Source organism: Pelodiscus sinensis, chromosome 1, assembly GCF_052426305.1.
Source record: "Pelodiscus sinensis isolate ZL-2025 chromosome 1, ASM5242630v1, whole genome shotgun sequence".
NCBI classification, from domain to species: Eukaryota; Metazoa; Chordata; order Testudines; family Trionychidae; genus Pelodiscus; species Pelodiscus sinensis.
In genome coordinates this window covers 14,857,188-14,875,411 of record NC_143052.1, presented here as the reverse complement: position 1 = coordinate 14,875,411, position 18,224 = coordinate 14,857,188, and the positions used below count along the sequence as shown (strand labels likewise).

General features: G+C 41.0%; 1 protein-coding gene across 2 annotated transcripts in view; it reads right to left on the bottom strand.

The window, feature by feature from the left end:
- Positions 1-18,224, bottom strand: part of CDC123 (cell division cycle 123) — an 80,190-nt gene that overhangs the window by 60,561 nt on the left and 1,405 nt on the right. For both annotated transcript variants that reach the window (XM_075926014.2, XM_075926015.2), the window contains exons 2-6: positions 18,071-18,142; positions 14,540-14,600; positions 12,800-12,832; positions 3,404-3,499; positions 2,184-2,290 (exon numbers count right to left, since the gene is read on the bottom strand). In XM_075926014.2, coding sequence (XP_075782129.2) covers positions 2,184-2,290; positions 3,404-3,499; positions 12,800-12,832; positions 14,540-14,600; positions 18,071-18,142 — 369 coding nt within the window. The remainder of the gene's footprint in view (positions 1-2,183; positions 2,291-3,403; positions 3,500-12,799; positions 12,833-14,539; positions 14,601-18,070; positions 18,143-18,224) is intronic.

Sequence of the window (18,224 nt, the reverse complement as noted above, 5' to 3'; positions counted from 1 at the left end):
ATATCCCATCCGTGGCCCCACAAAGTCACGGGACCTCCTGGTCAACCTCCTCCTGGCTATGACCAAATGGGCAATCTACAAAACCAGGGAGAAGAGGTTGGCCGGGGGAGGGGCCTGCGACTGTGGGGCCTATTTCCGTTCCTGCATCCGCTCACGTATCCGGGCAGAGTTCCAATGGGCAGCGTCCACTGGCTCTCTCGAGACCTTCGGGGGGCAGTGGGCGCTGTCTGGGGTTCTCTGCTCGGTGTCCCCATCCGGTTCCCTCGTTTTAACCCTTTGACCCTCACACCCGTACCTGTTTTTTCATGATTTGTCCCCAGTAATTAGTTGGAAAAAAATAAAATAAAAAAACCCAGCTAAATGAAGATGTCTTTATTTAAAAAAAATAAATAAAAATAGGCTCTAATTCAATGACAGCTTCTAGACTTGAACCAGGATTTTAACTGAAGAATGTGTTATGCAGGTGTGTGTTATGTAGGAGATCAGACCAGATGATCAGACTGGTACCTCCTGGTCTTAAGAAGCTATACATCTATGACACTGAGTGTTAGGACAGTGCCATAATATAAAAATACAATTCCCTATTTTGCATACACATTTTCAAGTTGTATGTTTGTGATGACTGCCACTATTGCACAAAGCTTCCCATCCATGGAAAAGTCTGGCCCTAATCTTTCCCAGGGTAGGGCAATGCACATGGACATTGTAACGCCCAGACATGCTTTGACTTCCCTATTGGACTGGAATCATTGTTAAGCTCCACAGAGAAATTTGGAGACCAGGGTGAGAATTTTTTAGCCTGGATATGTGGCAGTTGGTTGCCAAAGTTTCAGAACCTGAAAAGAAATCAGCCACGCAGCAACAGCATAATAAAGTTTCATGTTTTGAATAAGAAGAGGCCTGATTAGATTGTACGTGCTCTGGGGCAGGGATTGTCTTGGTTGTTACTTGAGTGTACAGCACCTAGCACAACTGGGTCCTTATTTTTGAATGAAGTTCCTCAGCACTATCATACAATAAATAAGCATCATCCCAGATATATTAAACTGGATTATCAAATGGGGGTTTTAGTTTCATCATGGAAAGTTTTTCTCCCACTCCTGATCTTGATTTTCAAAGAAGTACTTTTAAAGTTAGACAATTAAACAGAATTTCCAAGATGATTCTTAGCAGGATACCAGCAACTGAGTTAAACACTAATTAAGCTTCATATAAAAAAAAATGATAAGAGCGGTTTCTTCATTAAACCCAGCACTTTCATTGCATGTGACTCATCCAAAATGTATTTTTTGGCAGAGTCACATGCATCAGAGATGTGGAGGTCAGAAATACAAAATGCTCTTAAAACTGACTGTCCCCTCCTAATTAGAAGATTTAAAAAAAACCGAATCCCATTGTACTCTTATAATTTTATCTTTGACCATAGAAATACTATTGCCCAGAACTGTGGCTTTGTCCAAATGCAACAAAAAGAACTGGCATCAAGGAGCTCCAGCAAAATAAGGAGAGGTGACACAAGCAGCAGAAGTTTCTGTTTCCCCTCAGCCATCAATATTGAACCAAAAAGTATTAAATGAAGTGACCAAAACTGAAGTCAGAATACTGTGAGGACAGGATATAATAAAAACCATAGCAACAAAGAATTGAGAGAGAAAAATCTTGATTAAAATGTGATTCAATTCTGACAATAGTGCACTTAGTCCACAAGGGCATTCTCTGGATGCACTAGGGTCAGAAACCATTACTTTAATAAATAAGATACTATTTTACTGCTTTTTACCCATTAGCAGTGCAGAAGCAGCACAGCTAAGAATGAGAGCAAGACAGTCTGTTTCCTTCTTATCTGTTTGGAACTTACTAAACAATTCTATTACACCTGGATAGCAATGAGGTAGGTTGCCTGGGTATCACTGACGGGATATTCGGCGTACAGATTTCTTCTGCATCATCACTAGAAACAATATCTAGTTTCACTCTCAGCCTGGAATTTGAATTTTTACAGCGAGGGCAGTTTGAAAACAAAGCAGAAATTTTTTTTTAGTTGTGTATGGAAGTCACAGGAGAGACAATGAATCAGAAACTCCACATTTACTTTTCAGAGAGAAGCCACACTTAAAGATCTATTTATAGGTTCTATTACTTTAGATTTAATCAGATTAATAAACCCATCTGATTGTACTTACGGCTGAGTGAAGTCACGAGTAATGAAGTCTGAACTCTTGAAGAGAAGGAAAATGTCACTGAGGGTTTTACATTTGAGAGAGCTATTCATTGCTATCCAGTAGGCATCCTAAACAAGAAAGAATGATACCATTTGAAATGCACCTTTACATGTGGTAGTAATAACTACCACCCAACTACTGCATAGTATTTTGAAATATAAGTTGACAAGCAGGATTACAAAAATGGACAAATGATTTTAGCAGAAGTTTCTCTTCTCATCACGAACACGTCTCAATGAAGCTATTGTTCTGTGCCCGAACCCATACTGAAATCAGTGCAAATGACTGTAGGAACAATCCTTTCCCTTTAGTATGTACAAAATTTTCTAGGTCCTTTGGGCAGAAACTTCCTTTAGGAATCTGACAGAAGGACTTTGGGATATGCTAACCTTAAGAATTAAATTTTTCGACATGTTAAAACTAAAAAGGACAGAATGAAGAATATGTTTTATATTCCAATAACACAGGAAGTTTAAATAGGCAGTTAGGGTTTTCTTGTTTTGTTTGTTTTTTTGTGCAGAGGTGGGAAATGGAAAGGGGAGATGGGGAGGAAGGGAGAAGGAAATTATAAAAAGATTGATTTTCCTCTAAGGAAACCCCCTCCCACAGAAGTATAGGAATTACTGAGAAACCACAATACTCAAAGGAGGGGCTGTTGTCCATCAGTAAAAATCTTTTTAGATTACTACATTTAAAATAATCCTTACACTATTAATCAGGATTTTAATCTCATAACATTTTGTTTTGTCAAAGACAAGCAATTAAATTAGCTACACATCTCAGAATGGTGTTGGCAAAGGAAAACTAAAGTTCTTGCCAAGTTGTATAGCTTCTGGACCTTGATTCTAGACACTTTTATTTTCTCTGCAAACCACTAATAAGTGCCTGTCAACTGAGGAGAACAGCTGAATGGTTGAGAAGGGCATGCGTACTGTACTTCTTCCCATATAAATTCCAGCTAATGAAGCAGTACTAGGGTGATGCAATGCTGTACTACACCACTCAAGAAAAGGCATGCAACTCGACTGCACCAAAATATACTGCAGTAGCAATCCACTGAGAGCTCTGCTACTGCACCAGCCTCCATCATAGCAGTTACTCTCCTCCCACGTCCAAGACACCCCAAAAATGTATTACAATAAAGTCTGTTAAAACTTTTAGGATTGAATTTGTGTTCTTACCCTTGGAGCACTCCAGTTGAGTTTAGGGAAGATGCTGCCCCCCAGGGAAGTGATAGTTTCTTGAACTTTAAGTGCAAATTCAGGGAATTCTGGTGCCTACATAGAAAACAGAAGATAATTCATGTTTATTTAATCAGGAAAAAGGATCGTTTTAGAAATATAATTAGGGAGCTAAACTTACAATTGAAACAGATTCATATGCAAATCCAGTATTACCACATAAAAGTCATGAGGCAGTTTCCAAAAATTGTAAGATTTTAAATAATTTTGGATTTGTTTTCTAGCACTTGAACTTTTGCAGTTTATGTTTTCAAGCCTTTTTCAAGGCTAGAAACTTACTTGTTTTTTAGTCACAAGACTAATGAGAAAATCATGAGAACTGTCCACATTGCAAGTCAAATGAATAAGTAACTTTAAAGAGAGACAACTATAGGTTAAGTCTGACTATAGATTATAAGAAAACAGCATTTGGTAAGATCAGATTTTTTTCATACTTGCTTTAGAGATTTCAAGCAAATGGTCTTATAAAAATAGACATTCCCTTAAAAAAATTGCAACCCAAATATTGTAGCAGTACGCCAAGCTATGAAAACTAGAACATGAACAACAAAATAAACAAAACTGACTGGTTTAACTTCAGTGTTGAAATGGATACACTGAAAAAAGTACACTAATCAGTTGAATAACAAGATATATGTATCAGATATTAACACCTTACAAAACTAAAAACTTATTACTCACATTTTAATATTCCTCATGTAACATGACAACACCCCTTTATAGAAGTGCAAATCTAAAAACATATATTCTATATACACAATCTCAGATTCCCATCTCCAAGATGTTCTACATTTGAAGTTAGTAAGACTTCATGCAGTGTGTCTCCCCCTGATGGAAAACAACTTGCAAGACTAAGGTCTTAAAAAGTTATTCAGTAATACATGTGAGTAACTTGCACCAAGAGAATAAACTGTGCTGGGAATCTTTGGCTTTGAAAAAGAATGTGATGCTTGTTTAAAAATAAGTGATTTGCTGTATAGTAGAACACCAAAAATAGAAAAAAAATCCCTCATGCTGCAAGCACTATTAGTGCTGGTGGGTAGCAGAGAGGAAGGAATAAATCTCTGCCCTTCATAATACTATCAAAGACTTCTAGACATTTGCCAAAGATTTTTCATTCTGAAGAATAAATAAATGATGTCACAGTATGCAGTGTTTAAAGAATACTATTTCCATCAGTGTTTTTATAAAATGCATCTCAAAAATAACATCTGGGTTAAAGCGAAACTAAGATCTTTGTCCTGCCATTCCATTCCCAGATGGCAACTAAAATTTTACACCCACAAGAGTATATTATAATTTCAGAGATTCTTTTTCCAACATCTCCCAAAACAATTTCACACAAAACCACTTAAAAAAAACACAATACATAAGTGGAATGATGTAAATTGAACTTGGCTTCACGTCCTGAGATTTTACTTACTGCCCTTTTTAGTTTTCAAGAGGAATCATACTTGATGTTTCTCCCTCCCAACTTCTTTCCCCACCACCAAAAAACAACCCCCCCCACTTGAACAAGCAGTTTTCCTTTGGTGACTTTCGCTGAGCAATAGCTGGCAACACGGACACTCTGTCTCTTTTGGGGGATTAATTTTCTTAATTGCAAGTTGATCAGCATGAAGGTGTCGGGAAATGATGGGGCATGCTCAGTGTAAATGGCATCTTGTGAGCATTTAGATGCCAAAATCTAATAGTTTCAACTGAGCACATGCAAACAGAGATTTTTCAGAGACCCAGAGAATGCAGCCAAATTCAGGCAGCAAAGGCTGAAGAGTTGAACTAGGACAAAACTGGTCACATTTCATGTCTCTGTTCCAGTGAAGGTTAGAGAGTCTCAAAAATGATTGTATACATTGTGTTTAACAAAAGCAAAATGTATTTGTCCCTAACTTTCTTGTGAGAAATGATTGTGCAGTTTCTGAACTTCTCCACTCTCCCACACCTACACACACAAAAACCAACCTACATTAGACATCTGACATGGAAAATTTCATCACAAACAGTTAAAGTTTGGCAAAGGTCTAAGCAACTGAAAATAGGGTACTATAATAGAAAATGTCATACAAATAGGGTACTATAATAGAAAATACTTAATGATAGGTATTGCTGCCTGGAGAATCTTAAGTTGTTATTTTTACTGTGAGCTCATAAGGACCCAAACAGGAAATTGGGCTCCATTGTTCTAGGCATCATACTAAAACAAAAAAAAGTCCTTGCTCCAAAGATCACAACCTAGCAGAGAATTAGATCATCCTGAACAGTTAAGATAAATAGAAGCTGGTTTCAGTACATCAGTTCCTAAAGAATTAGCTTTGCAAAGACCACCTCTTGCAGAATAGATACTATGGTAGAAAATCAGAACATGCTGATGTGTCACAAACACCTCATCCCACTCACTCATATTGTGAACAAGTCAGACACGAAATGAAGTCTCTTAAAACCATTTTGCCAGTGTTTTCTTATTCTTGGAACATTCAGTCTGCCTTTATAACCAGGGTTTGCCAAGTGGCAGCGAGCCCCAATCGCCAGCTGAGAGGTTCTGCGCTCTGCGCATGCGCAGATAGCTCTGCGCCAGCTCTTCCGGGTTGTAATCTACTCACCCCGGGCGAGTAGATTACATTATTTGTCGAGACCTGTTTATAACCATTAGTACAGCATCACTGTCTTGGTCATAGAGTCAGAATTTAAGGGCAGAAGAGACCACTGGATCATCTAGTCCAGGGGTGGGCAATAGTTTTTAATGGGAAGGGGCCACTCCAAGATTTTGGTAAGTGGTCAAAGACTGCACTTGTATGGAGGGAGTATGGGGTCCAGGACGATGGGTAGGGTGAAGAAGGGAGCTTGGGATAGAGCTTGGGGTGCAGGAGAGGGTGTGGGATCTGAGAGGGAGTTAGGGAGGGAGTTATGATCTGGGACAAGGTCTTGGGGTGCAGGGTCCAGGAGCGGTTATGGGTGTAGGAGAGGATTCTGGCCTGGGGAAAGAGTGTAGGAGTGTGTGCAGGGTCTAGGAGGGAGTTGTGACTTGGAGGAGGTGGGGAGAGGGGATACAGAGGGGTTGGGCAGGAGGTGATGATGACCTGGAGAAGGAACTTAGGGGGAGAGAGGGGGTGGACTGCCAGAGCAGGCTGAGGCTGGGAGGCTCCTACATCGGTGGGTCCCTGCCAGCAGCCCTGCAGGAACCTGAGACAGGCTCCATGCCTGTCTGCTGGGCTGGCTGCTCCATGGAGGGTAGGGGAGGGGGAAGTGAGGAGACTTTGCTTGCTGCTCTTGTCTCCAGCAAAGTTTCATAGCTCCTATTGATCAGAAATTGGCCAATAGGAGCTGAGAGATTTTCCTAGGGGATAGAAGCACAGTGCAAAGCCTCCCTGTCCCTCCACAGCATCCAGAGAAATTAGCAGCCAGCTGTTTCAAGTGGCATGAGCTGCTGTGCAGGAAAGGTCCTGGTGAGGTGGTCGTGGGCCAGATCCGGTCTACTAGATGCCTCTTGCCCACCCCAATCTGGCCTGCAAAGTACAGGTCACCACCACCCAGCACTCACACATTAAACCCAGCAATTAAAATTAAACTAAAGTACTACAGCTCTCAGGGGACTAAAGTATTGTGTGCCACAGGCAGAAAAAAGGCATGCCTGAGACTCCTGAAATGGCAAAAAATTAAGTAGGATATATCCAAATGAATCTGGCAAGTGATCCGTATCCACATGTTGTTGAGAAAGGCAGCAACAGCCCATGTAGAATGACAGGCCAGTACTGGGGAAGCTTGTGTGCCTGTGCTGAATAGTGCACAGCCTGTGGAGAGGGGACTGATTTCTATTGGGCTGTCAATCTGGCCCCTTTCTCCAGGATTCAATTTGATCTTGACTGTCACTAAGTACACATGAGATGTCTGTTTAGGTCCTTTCCATGCCCTTCCCATTCTTGCACAAATGCATTTCTTTGTGAGGTTTATGCAGCTGGCTTTTCTACGTAGCTGAATTGTCTGTCATGCATTTCTTATGTGCTTGTAGTGGCCATGACAGCCACTGTCACATGGCACAATGTAAGGGTCCGAAAGCAGATGAGCCAACTAAAGAAGTTATTTTCATACAGTCTGAAAAAGACAGTTTGCTTTTCACAGGTTATGGGCTTTCTTAAAAGTTTTTCTTTAAAAATACTTTCAAATTTGAGAAGGCAATTCTTCATGTTTAAAAAAATCAGACATTATTTCAACACTAATTACAATATCATATATATATATATATATATATATATATATATATATAGTAGCCCAATGTCTGTGACTCTGTAACGCTGAAATGCTGGCTGTTCCCTCTGGGCGGTGCTGTTACCTCCCTGGCTGTTCCCTCTGGGCAGCGCTGTTGCCTGAGTCTCGTCCTTCCCCTCCCGCCATGGTGCTTGGCTGACTTCTGCGCCGCTCATCCGGGCCGCCGTGGGGAAGCAAGCGGTTGTTTGGGCGCCGCGGTCCCCATGCAGCAAGTGGGTGCTGCATGGGGAGCACAGGGCCGAAATGGCTGCTTTCACCACTTGCTCCCCCGCAGCAGCCCGCCTGAGTAGCGCAGAAGTCAGCCGAGTGCCATGGCGGAAGGTGAAGGGGGATGGGGCCGTGATGTGTGGCGTGTCAGCGGCTCCAGTCTCCGCCCCCGGCCGTGAATGTCATCGCCCCACCCCCCTTTGCCTCCCGCTGTGGCGCTCGGCTGCCTTCTGCACTGCTCAGCCGGGCCACCATGTTAGAGCAAGTGGTGCAAACAACTGTTTGGGCTCCGCGCTCCCCATGCAGCACGGCTGCTTGGGCTCCGGGGTTCCCCGTGTGAGAGGCAGGAGGGGGAGGAGAAGAGAAAGAGGTGGGAGGCAGGGGGGGGGGGAGGGGGAGGCAGGAAAAAGAGAGAGAGAGAGAGAGAGAGAGAGAGAGAGAGAGAGAGAGAGAGAGAGAGACGGAACGAGAAACCAGAGTCTCAGGAGAGAAGACCGACGTGGAGGAGAGACCTGAAACTCCCATATTATGACTGATTAATTGGCTAGTATAGATGTATTTAAGAAGGGGCATAAGAGCATCTAAAACAGTGATTTGTTCAATATAAATAAATCCTCTAAAACATCATGAGGGGTAGAGAGGAAAAACAAATGTACATACACCAGAGGTGAAATCCTGGTCCCACTGAGTTCAATGGGAGAAATGCCATTGACTTGAACCGGGCCAGGATTTTACTCATTGAGTTTTCATGTAATTCAGATCTTGAATATCCCTAACAAATGTATAAAATTAATCAGTTTTACTTTAAGTAACATAAAGGATCATAATTATACAATCAAAACATCTTAATACTGAAAAAGAAAAAAATTCCACACCATTAACCCTGTTTCCACACGTTTCCAGCCTAGAAAAGCTGCCATTTGTCAAAAATCAGAACACATATAGCTCGTCCTTCATATAAGCTTTTCTACAAATATCAACCCTCTAACTTATTCTGATAGTGCTTCTTGTAACTGTAACTCAAATAGAGCAACTAAGATGGTGAACTCCAATCCATATGCTGGGCACGATATTTAGTTGGTATAAACTGGCATAATTATACCAGTGTACACCAATTTACATCCCATTGATTTCAGTGATTTCAGTGTACACCAATTTACATCCCTCTAACTCAGAGGTGGGCAAATACTGGCCCATGTCCCAGATCTGGTCCACCAGGATGAGCCCCTGGCAGGTCCCTATACCTTCATATTTACCTGCTCCTTTGCAGGCACAGGGGATTGCAGCTGTTGGCTGCAGATCCTGTCCCTGGCCAATGGGAGCTGTGACCGCCCGTACTGCAGAGATGGAGTTAAATATAGTGGCAGTGGGCCGTCAGAGCCTACCCCTGGTGAATCACTGCTCTTTTATTGCCCACTCCTGTTCTAAGTGCTGGATATAACACTTTTTGAAAGTACTCTGATTGTGATTATGAGATGTGATTCAACAGCCAGACATTATTTTCACGGCATTGTAACCAAAGCATGATGCTTTACAAAGGTAAAATACAACAGAAAACACCACAAAATCCCTGGTCTGAACAATTTCCAATGTAAGGCACCAATCTGAAAACACACAAGTGTGTAAGTACAGTAAACTTCCGATAATCTGGCACCTTTAGGACCCAGGGGGTGCCAGATTATCAACTATGTCGGATTATCGGAAGAGGGGGCTATGAGGGATCTGGGGTGGCATCCCCCCCACCTCAGGCCCCTTCATAGCCCCCCTTCCAATAGTCCGGCTCTGCCCCAGGCGGCCCCGATTCAGCCGCTGCTGGTCAGGTTCAGCAGCGACTGAACCGGGGACATCTGTGGCAGAGCAGGTGGGGTGCTGCCGGGTTGGTCCGGTTGTGCCGGCCCTCGGTACGGTGAGACCAACCCGGTAGCACCCCAGCTGCTCTTGGGGACGCCTGGGACAGAGCAGCTGGGGTGCTGCCGGGTTGGTCCTACGGCACCAACCCGGTAGCACCCCAGCTGCTCTGCCCCAGGAGTCCCCAAGTCAGCCGCTGCTGAAACTGATCAGCGACTGACTCCAGGAAGCCCGGGGCAGAGCTGCTCTGCCCCAGGCTTCCTGGAATCAGCCACTGCTCAGTTTCAGCAGCGGCTGAATTGGGGCGCAGAGCAGCTCCAATTGTCCGGCTGCCCAGAGCACTTCTGGGTTCCTGATGGTGCCGGACCATCAGGAGTGCCGGAGCATTGGATGCTGGACCAATGGAGTTTTACTGTAGCTGCACTGAAATTAAGAGACACTACTCGTAAGCACAAAAGCTAATTCCATATATGTCTTTATAGATTCAGAGTTTACAAGGCTGTAAACTCTAAGTAAGCACATAAACTACTAAGGGTAGGGACCAAGACTTATGTTTTTGAACAGTGCTTAGTACAATTACTCCTGGAGGTATTCTGAACCACTGCGTGTGCACATATTTTAATTTTTTTTCCTCAGAAAATAGATTCTGCTGATAAGTTGCTGCAGTTCTGCCTTTGGCCTAGCAGAAGATGCTGTGCTGCTAAAATATAAGCTCTGCTCCTGGGAAGCCCCAGCTATGATAGGGAAGAGAAAAAATTTGCCTTCTTCACAGTGCCTGTCAAGCTAGGTCAAGAGACGGATATGGGGAGACCGACAGCACGGGGAAGCTGGGGGCCAGACAGGGGCTAATAAGGGCTAGTGAGAGAAGATAGACTGGGGCAGGAGCTGATTGGGAGTAGAGGTGCAGAACTACATGGGCAGAAGGGATGCAGTGCAACAGAAGGAAAGGGAATGGCTGAGTGGGGGCACAGACATACATGGGGACAGAGGGTGCACAGACACAGTGAGATGAGTGGATGGGACTTGCTAAAGGGATGCAGTGACACATAGGGATAGGAGAGGGGGTACAGAGCCACATATGGACAGGAGTAGATATACCTGACTCAGTGGGAAAAGATAGGGATCAGTCAGTGTCTGCATGGGGGGGTGCTCTCCTCAATTCTCCCACCCTGAAAAATGTGTTCTGTACTTTTCCTACCCATACCCTTCCAGTTCATAACCAGACTCCTTTCCAACAATTATTTCCCCCTCTCTCAGTTCCTCCTTTACACCTGACTTCCCCAAGTCTCTGCACAGATTCTGAGAGGTATGGGAAATACGGTTCTATATTGTAGTTTAATTAATTACTCAGAGTTCTGTATTAATGTGTCTATTAATTTATTTGTCAAAAACATTTCCTGAATCTTTTTTTTGGTCTGTATTGTCACACACATACTTGTTGACAGGTATTTTGAAATAAATTACCAAAATAATTGAAACTGATGTGATTATATTGTGTAATTTTGACAAATAAACTGATTTATAAATCTAGTGCACAGAATTTTTAGTATTTTGGTGCAGAATCCCCCAGAAATATACAATGGAGACACAAAACAGATAATTTTTTTATCTCTGTGATTGACCCAAAGTAATAAGATGGACATGTATTGCATAGAGGATAGGTAAACAGGGTGCAAATATATTAATATCTATGGAATAGATGGATTTTCAACAAGTGATTTGGAAGAGAAGAGGAAGAGGGATTGGTTCATAGTAGTCAGGATCTGTTTCAAGAGCAGAGAGCTATATGAATAGGACACAAAGAGAGAAGGAAAAGTGACATTTTGAGCAGACAGTAGGAAAGGGACCTATGAGGAAATAATGGCACAGGTGTAAGAGAACAGGGTGGTGGAGAGCTCTGAAAGCAGGAAGCTTCAGGGCCTTCATTTCCGCTGCCTAAGGTTTGATTATGTAATTGGTGAGAAAGGTTGGAAGCAGCAAGCATAAAAAGATGGCTATATTTAGCGCTGAACTTCAGTTCATTTCCTACAGCCTGGAGAGAGTGTGACCCATAAACACTAGCCTATTTTTATTTTTGATTATGCATTAAGGAAACAGTAACGATTAGTTTTTCATATTACAATATAATAAGTTTCCTGTCTGTAAAGGCTGATTCCCTACTCTGGCATGATGAATGAAGAAATAGGGATCCGCAAAAGTACCCCAAAACCTTATTTTTCCGGGCTTTGGTATAAAGCTTCCCCCCAAAATCTTAAAAACCTAGATTTTGGGGATAAAAATCAGCTGCCACCTCCCAAGTAATGGTAAGAAAAACCAGGGAAGAAATCACTTGGGAAATCTCAGTCCTAAAGTAAAACCAGGACACAAAAATTAACCAATACCAGGTTAATAAAAAAGAAAGAACTTTTAGCATCACTACAATACTCCTGTTAAAAGCCTAATGACTAGATGAAAAAGTCACCAATTAATATACTCATGGGGGGACTCCCATGGGCCAAAAACTTAGTTCAAAGGAGAGGAAAACCCATTTTTAAATACAGACATCAGATTCCCATTCCCAAACCATAAAACAATAAAATCTAATGGATTTATCTAAACTTTACCCTACTTACAGATGGTGAAGAGTCTTTTCTTGGAGAGAGACATGTCTGTCTCCCTCAGTATCTGAAGGATCAACTGCCCAGAGACAAAGGAGGGAAAACCCCAAAATTCTTTTCGTCTCAGTTTGAAATCCCTAACTGCTACCTGGCTAGGTACAGTTAACCCTTTAGTCCCCAGGCTGCTGGCCATCCCTCATGATCATGACACTGTCAATGGAGTGTTCTGGACAAGAAGTGAGAATCTACCAGGTTATATAATGAGAAACATCCACCCCGCTACAAATCTGGAATGGCCTGATACATGTTAATTTTAACAATGGGTAAATTTAACCTTCTGAAAATAAGCTTAATTCTCAATTTTTGAGAAAAAATAATGTGGACAAAATCCCATGTTTTTAGGTATTTAAAGTATCCTTACCGTAAGGGTTGTGGTATTCTCATCATCCGACCACTAAGTGAAAAAGAGGAATAGAACAATTGTAATGGTTTCTTGAAATGTCATTGCATATTTATACAATACTATAAAAGTGTACATAGCAGTACACAATAGGTAAAACATACCAAATAAATCTAGCTCCTATTCTGGAGACCTTGTACCATAAAGACAAGAGTGGATACAACCCCAACATGTAAAGTGTTGTGATTGTAGTCTGAACGCTTCACATAAATAAAGATAGCAAGTAAGAGCTTGTCTACAGTCCTGATGGACTTAGCACAGATTTAATGCTCCCATCTACGTATGTATGTATAAATCCCTGCCATCTGAATCTTCCACTTCATGCATCTGATAAAGTTAGCAGCAGCCTACAAAAGTTTATGCCCTAATGAATTCGTTAGCCTTTAAGGTGCTACAGGACTCCTTGTTATTTTTGTTGAACCAAACTAACATGGCTACCTCTCTAAATCTACACAGTATGGGTACGTCTACACGGCAGGCTATTTCGGGATACTGCAGGTGTATCCAGTAAATGGGGCCCATTATTTCAAATTTTTCTTTCAAACAACAGACATGCTATTCCAGCATCCCTGTAACCCTCATGTAATGAGGGTTAAGGGATGTCTTGAAATAGCACATTATTTCAAAATTTGGCGAGGTGTAGACTTGCCAAATTTTGAAATAAGCTATTTTGAAATACAATTGAAATAAGATATGCAATTTGTATGTAGCACAAACTGCTATCTTATTTCGAGTTTAGGGTGCTGTGTAGACCCACTCTGAGTTAGCATGCAGCAAGCCAAAGTGTGAATTATAGCGTGCACAGTAACCTGCTGCATAGACCCTGCTACAGTGCAGTGAAAGTCTCACAGCATGCTGGACTTCTGAGCCACACTGAGTTGTAACAGAATCTATACAGTGTGTTAGTGTGCAGTAGGCTCCTGTCCTGTAGAGTCATTCCTGGCTTGACACTCAACTCACTCACCATGTTGCCAGGAGCTAACAATAATGGTCTAAATGAAAAAGGGAGACACAGAATGGTATCACTGGGCTATGAAAAGCCACATACATGCAGCACAAAACCTTGGGTTCAGCATCACTATCACTGTCCTTAGCTGTAGAAATAAGTACTGAAGTCATCTTTATAAATTGCAACCAGAATATGACAAGGAAGCAAGCCTATGAGATGGGAAATGTAAAGTTTGGCACAGTCATGTTCTTGCCTAAACCTTATACCAATTCCCACCACTTCTCAGTTCTAGACCAATGGTTCTCTATCTTTGCTCCAATTCCCCTCCTCTTCAAGAGTTTACATTGTTTAGATGAGCTTATATCTCAGGATGCATCCTCTGCCCAGAATGTCCTTCCTGATTCTGTATAATGCACAATTTCTTTTTGTTCCCTCAACTGCTCCCTGTAAAACCCACTTCTTCACATAGCCTCTCCACTGTTTCCTTCTGAGCCTAACAAAAGGAATGAATAACAAAACTAATAAGATGTGTGCCTTGTGAGAGAAATAATTTAGTAATATTTTATGCAAACTTTCCTCCCTTCCCTAAAGTCAGGATTAAATCTAAATTGTAAGCTCTTTACAGCAAGGATCATATTTTTATTATTCAGGAAACTGCTATGTCTCCCTATGGAATTCTACAGACATGGTAATTATTAATACATTTATTTGGCAAGATATTTCAAACAAATTATGTTACATGTTGTACCAACCTGTATTTCCTCTGCCTGATCATCATCACTTTCTTCATGAGAACGTGTTGGGGGATCATCTCTGAAATAAAAGTTGGAGGGGGGAGGGGAGCTCTTAGAAATCTTAAGTTCCAAGAGTTTGATTTTGACACCGCACTTTGGATTTCCACTATAACTGCCAGCTAATGATCTCAAAGAGCTTTTATAAGTAGATGAATTAAGGCTCATAATATACCATGATGCAGTTACAAGGAGTTAGTGGCAAATCTAAGATTAAAAGATCTCCCGAACCTAGTGGCCTAGCCACAAGATCATTCTGGTTTTTTTTGTCAACCTATTACTTTCACTTCTGAAACCATTCAAACTCATTGAATATTTTGTGAATCGTTTTATTCAGATTTTTATACCACACCCAGTAGCACATTAAATGAGGTAACTAGAAAACCATAGGACAGATGCATTCACTGCTCCTCTCTTGAGGGGAAAACTGGGTGCTTTTAACATTACTTGATATTCCACATGTTTTGGTAGGCAAGATTAAAGAGGCAGGCCTTGCATACGGAAGAGTAGTTGACGTTTTTGATGGCTCTTCGAAAGTATTGGAATTGATTCCATAACCTCAGACCACCCAGTGAGAAAGTTCTGTTCCCTTACAAACAAGCTGGACTGTTAGTGATTTGTTATGCCTGGTGAGTGCAGTGGCAGACTATAATTTTCATATTGGAGCTTTAGTTGAGTTCTTAGGTTCCTTAGCCCATGCCACAGAGCACTAAGGAAAAAGAATGAGTCAGCAGCACTCGGAGGAAAGGGAAGAAGCTGATTGGCATGGTCACTGGTGGAAGGAGGTGTTGTGGGGCAAGGGAAAGAGCTGATCAGCAGGGCCCGCATCTGCTGGTTTTTTTCATTACATATTCGAGTACCAGAACACCCATGGAATTGGTCCCTATGACTACACCACAGAAACGTATTTCTCACACCCCTCGGAAGCAGTGCAAAGGCTTGCGGGGAGTCAAAAGTAACAGAAAAGCTGAGGAAGAGGGAAGCAACTGCTAGGAAGGAGCCTGGAATTGAATCTGTGGGGTTTCTGAGTATTGGTGACAGAATATAGAACAGTGGGTTTTTTTGTGGAGGGAAGATTGCTAAAGAGTTGGAAAGCCTCCCCCACCCCTGACTCCACGTGGCCTTGCATTCCCCTCAGCTGTCCCCATCTGATTCTACACTCTATTCAGTTGCTCCCGCTAGCCCTTCTGAACCACTGTCTGTGTGATCTCTCAGCAGTCCTGTGTGCCCTGCCCTAACTGCTTCCTTTTCCTGCATCTGCCTCCCTCCAATATCCCATGTCTCCTAATCTGGCCTTGAAGGTGAGGTGCTGTGAGGAATGCAACCAGCTGCTAGTTGCTACTGCCTGGCTGTACTCTGTTCTGGTGCCATAACAGTCCCTTGTGGGCATAACTACAGCACTTCTCTGGCTGAATTGTATTTTCCACGAAGGAAAATATCTGCAGGGGAATTCTGCATATGCTCAGTGGTGCAGAATTCCCTCAGAAATATGACTTTCTAGAATCGAACCACAAGTTTCTGATCTACAGCTCTTAATCAACAGGTGTGCAACAAAGGCTAATTACTAACAAGGAAATTACACAGAAAGAACTGACTTCTGAATTTGGGCATTATCACAATTCATGAATGCAATAAATCAATTTACAAAGAAGTTTCAGAGGGGTAGCCATTTTAGTCTATTTCAGCAAAAATGAGGAGTCCCATGGCACCTTAAAGATTAACAAATTTATATGGGCATAAACTTTTGTGGCCTAGAACCCGCTTTGTCACTGATGTGGCTTCCACCCCACGAAAGCTTATGCCCAAATAAATGTGTTAGTTTTTAAGGTGCCACAAGAGTCCTTGTTTTTACAGATAAGCAGTGTTCCCTTTACTTTTTCCTAATTCTGAGCAGAATTAATTGTATTATGTGCACCAATGTGGAAGTGATAAGCAACACATCACTTTCATATTGATATACATAATAAAATTCATGGCCTAATTTCATGGTTCATGGCCTAATTTCCCCTCTTTCACATGCTCCTCCCTATTTGGGGGGATTATGGCTTCTGTATATTAATGGATTCCCCAGCGTTCTCTTTCTAGATACAGTCTTGCTATCTGATTTAATTACTCTGAATATGGCACGTTTGAGTTAAAGGATTAGTTGGAAGAGCAATGAGCAGGCAACATTCCCAATTTCTATACAGGAGGGTATAGCATACCTTTGCTTTAATTTAATTTCCATCCTCAAAGGGAGTAGCAATCAGGAAACTTTCACTGGAATAATTAATTTTAATTGTGTTTTATATTTCAAGTTATTTGCCTAAAAGATAGGCTGATTCTCATTAGCTGAGAACCGTTAAAATATGTCATTTGCAACTTGACTTTACACAAATGTGTTATTTCTTTGTGCTAAACAAGAGGATAAATATGCATGGATATAGCTTCAGATAGCTTCTTATTCTTACATTTTCATGTTAGAAAATGATAAATTGTGCATTTTTTTTACTGTATTGATTTTTCACTGGTGATCTGAGTCAAGCGTATTTTGGACAAACATTCAAATTTAACTAATTCAGAATGCACAAAAGAAGATTTAATTTTTATGCTGAACATAAGAAAAAATTAATGAAAAGATGTTTTTCATTTAAAACCCATCGATTTATTTAAAAAGCAATTAGAATCTGTAATAGGTGAATTTAACTGTTTGTTTATCCCTCAAGATTTTAGGATTACAGGGTGTCCCCACTATAAGTCGCCCCGGTATACATCCTTCCGCATTAAAGTCATTGATGTTGTAGTTACAGGTGTTATAAGTCCTCATATTCCCCGCTGTTAAATCATGCAAAAAAAAAAAAATTTGCACAAATGGAAGTCAGCTGTAGGAAAAAAATTCCCCGGCTTTAAGTCTACGTTTTTTCAGATGTATCTTGGACTTATAGCAAGGATGGCCTAATAGATGATATAATCTTCTCAGTCGTAGTTTTTTTTAATTTATAGATCAGAGGACAAAAAACAAAAAAACAAATAAAACAAGCTTCTTTGCTTCTCCCAACTGGTTTCTTAATTTTGAATCGACCAGTCAGCTAACAAAATTAGTTAAATAAATTCAAATGAAGAAAACACTCTCTCTACAGTTACAAGAGAGGCTACTGCTGTCAAATGTTGATTTAGCACTTCCAGGTGCTTAGCTAGTAACTGACATTGGTTCAATGATCTGACTTTAAAACTTGACAGCAAACAAAGACAACTTTATTTAAATTATTTTAATATATTTTATAAATATGTTTAGGCCTGAACATATGTTGTCATTTTCAAATTTAATTTTTAAAGGGTTTATTAAAAATAAACCCATATTTAATTTAAATAATCTAATTGAAATTAAAAATAGGGTTTGGGTTTCTTTGTTTTTTTAAAATAACTGATTTTCAATCAATCCTCATCAAATATATGCAGATGAATTAAACATAGGGAAACAGAATTTAATATTTAAAAAATACTTCTTTTTACCTTCCTGAAACTACCAGAGTTCCATCATCCAGCAGATAATCCTTCACATTCTGCGGCAGTGGAAGTATAGCACTGAACAAACAAAAGGCATAACATTTTTCAGAATAATTAAGGCTAAATAAATTAAAATGTCGCAACAATAGTCCACATCTTT